The sequence below is a fragment of the Montipora capricornis genome, chromosome 7 (assembly GCF_036669925.1).
Source record: "Montipora capricornis isolate CH-2021 chromosome 7, ASM3666992v2, whole genome shotgun sequence".
In the NCBI taxonomy this organism is placed as follows: domain Eukaryota; kingdom Metazoa; phylum Cnidaria; class Anthozoa; order Scleractinia; family Acroporidae; genus Montipora; species Montipora capricornis.
Window position 1 is genome coordinate 39,865,182 of NC_090889.1, and position 2,500 is coordinate 39,867,681.

Genomic DNA, 2,500 nt, shown 5'->3' on the forward strand with positions numbered 1-2,500 from the left:
GCCTTTTTCACCTTATTGGGAACGCACAGTAAGGGAGCCTCCCTTGATAAGTAAAATTCTATTGACAATACTTTTTCTGACTATTTCAGGAACTGTTGAAAGAGCAAGAGCAATACTTAGGGCTGCTGAGACGACTGAAGGACTATGATGAAAAGCTAACACAAGAATTAGCAGCTAAAGCTTATCAAGAGCAAGAGAAGCAGAGACTTGAGGTACGTTTCGCATCCTAGTTTTTGGCTGGTACTGTGGATGGATAATCATATATGTATTAATGAATTATATTAGTTTGGAAGACTTCCTGTTTAATCGTCCTTCCATAACGGTGCAGTGCTCTACCAACTGAGCTATAAATCCCTCTGGGAGCTGGTATTTGACCTACGTTGAATAAATTGTCTTATCTTCTCGAATCTAAGTAACTAACCATAACTGTTCATTATCGTCATACAATACATACGATAATATAGATAAAGGTTAAAAGTGAATAGTGAAAATTTTTTTTTTCAACTTTCCAATAGGAGCAGCAGGAACAGCTACGCCAAGAGAACCGCGCAGTAAAAAGAGAGGTACTTTTTTAATGTGTTTCCAAGGCGATTGATGAAATTTCTCGAATGTGGAAAAAGAATACTTCAGATGGAAGTCTTTTCACAATGCTGCAATAATCGACTAAGACTTTTCAAACTGTTCTTTGTGCATTGCGCTCGTCTCCGGATCGAGTGGTTCGACCTCGAGCCCTGGCCGGGGATATTGCGTTGTATTCTTAGACGAGACACTGTACTCTCACAGTGCCTCTTCCACCCAGGTCTAGAAATGGGTACCGGCGAATCTAATGCTGGGGCTAACCCTGCGATGGACTAGCATCCCATGTAGGGGGGAGTAGAAATGATATTGCTAGTCGCTTCATGCTGCAGAAATCGGGATAAGCTCCAGCTCCGGTCTGATGGGCCAGCTGGCTCGTATGCAGACTTAAGCTTTAGAGTTTGGGAAAAAATATAAATTAGTTATATGAACTTCCATGTCTGAATCGATAGATTGAACACCAGCATTATGCCGCAAGTCCAGCCCTCAGTAGATCCGAGTTTGATTTTTAACATAGCTCGCGTTAACAATAAGAGCCCATGGCAGTCAAAGACTACGCTAAGCTTGACAAATAGCAATGTTAGTCAGTTGGTCAACAGTTAATTGCAGGTTCGCATGTATATTTTTTTCTCTTAAAAATAGATGGAAATGTTAAGCGAAAAACAAAGTGAAGAGCGACAGAAATTCCGTGAACAGATGGACAGTGAACTGCGAGCTCAACGAGAGCAGATGAACAACATGATGGAAGCAAATATGGAGCAAGCACAGCAGGAAAGAAAGCGATTCATGCAAGAAAATCAAAATCTTCAAAACCAGTTCTTGGCCATACAAAAAACCAACGAGGAGAACATGAAGATGATAAAAAAGTTGTCCGACTTAGTGTCTAAGCAAGAGGAAGAGAAAAGACGTCTCGATGAACAGATGGAGAAAGTGAAACAAGCTGAAAGTAAAAGGCAGGAATCGCTTCAGAGGATGGAGGCTCGGCACAGGGAAGAAAAGGAGAAGCTGCGTCGCGAAATGGAGACAAAGATAGAGGCTCAGCGCAATGCTTTAACGCAGGAATACCGAAAGGCCGCAGAGTCTAGAATGGGTGCGATGCATGATATGCAGGAGAAGCTCCAGCGCGTTGAAGAGGAGTTAAGAGAAGTTAAGAAACCAGGGTTTATAAAAAGGGCTATAACAAAAGTAAAAGAATTTGGTGGTGCCGTTGTTGACACAGTCAAAGAAAACTGCTCAGTGATGTAAGAAACCAAGACGAGTCCGGTCCCATTAGAGGAAGAAGAAAAAATTGCTCGTTAAGTTTTTGATACTCGGAAGCCTGTAAAGGATACAATTGGTTGTAATACAATCTTTGCATATATGTTTACATTGTTACTATTTTTTATTAAGCTCTTATTAATCGAGCAGGAAGTCTGTATGGGAGAATCTTGGCATCGGTCGTGTGTAACGACCTTACTGCGTTCGGTCTGTACTCAGGACGGAAGTCAAGATTCTCCCATAGAGACCGATTGAGTTCGGTTTATTATATGGCAAACAAGGAAAATTTAAATTGTTGTATACCACTGGTTTGCACTGACCGACATTTTGCTTGTGAACGGCGACGAGCTTGGCTTAAATCAGCCAAAGTTTGCTCGTCCTTCTTGTTTTTTTTTTCTCGTCAGGCTTTTATGGCATTTCTGCTAATAATTTTAGCAGAAAATAGTCAATATATTTTGCATTTTAGTTCGCAACGTTAACTTTTTCACTGCAAAATGTAACTGGTCTAGATACCGGTCTAGATGGGAAAATCTAGACGGCATTCAATATCGATTTCAGCCAATCAAATTCATGAATTCTGTAATTCCCAGTCCTTTTCAGGCACAGCCGTAAAATAAAACAAGATATTAGGGACGGACCATTAGAAAAGTGATGGGGGGGGGGGGGG

General features: G+C 41.2%; 1 protein-coding gene across 6 annotated transcripts in view; it reads left to right on the plus strand.

Annotated features, from left to right (window-relative positions):
• LOC138057177 (guanylate-binding protein 6-like) overlaps positions 1 to 1,942 on the plus strand; it is a 21,253-nt gene extending 19,311 nt beyond the window's left edge. For all 6 annotated transcript variants that reach the window (XM_068903242.1, XM_068903241.1, XM_068903240.1 and 3 more), the window contains 3 exons: positions 90 to 212; positions 516 to 563; positions 1,219 to 1,942. In XM_068903242.1, coding sequence (XP_068759343.1) covers positions 90 to 212; positions 516 to 563; positions 1,219 to 1,821 — 774 coding nt within the window. In that variant the 3' untranslated portion in view covers positions 1,822 to 1,942. The remainder of the gene's footprint in view (positions 1 to 89; positions 213 to 515; positions 564 to 1,218) is intronic.
• Positions 1,943 to 2,500: the final 558 nt, after the last annotated feature.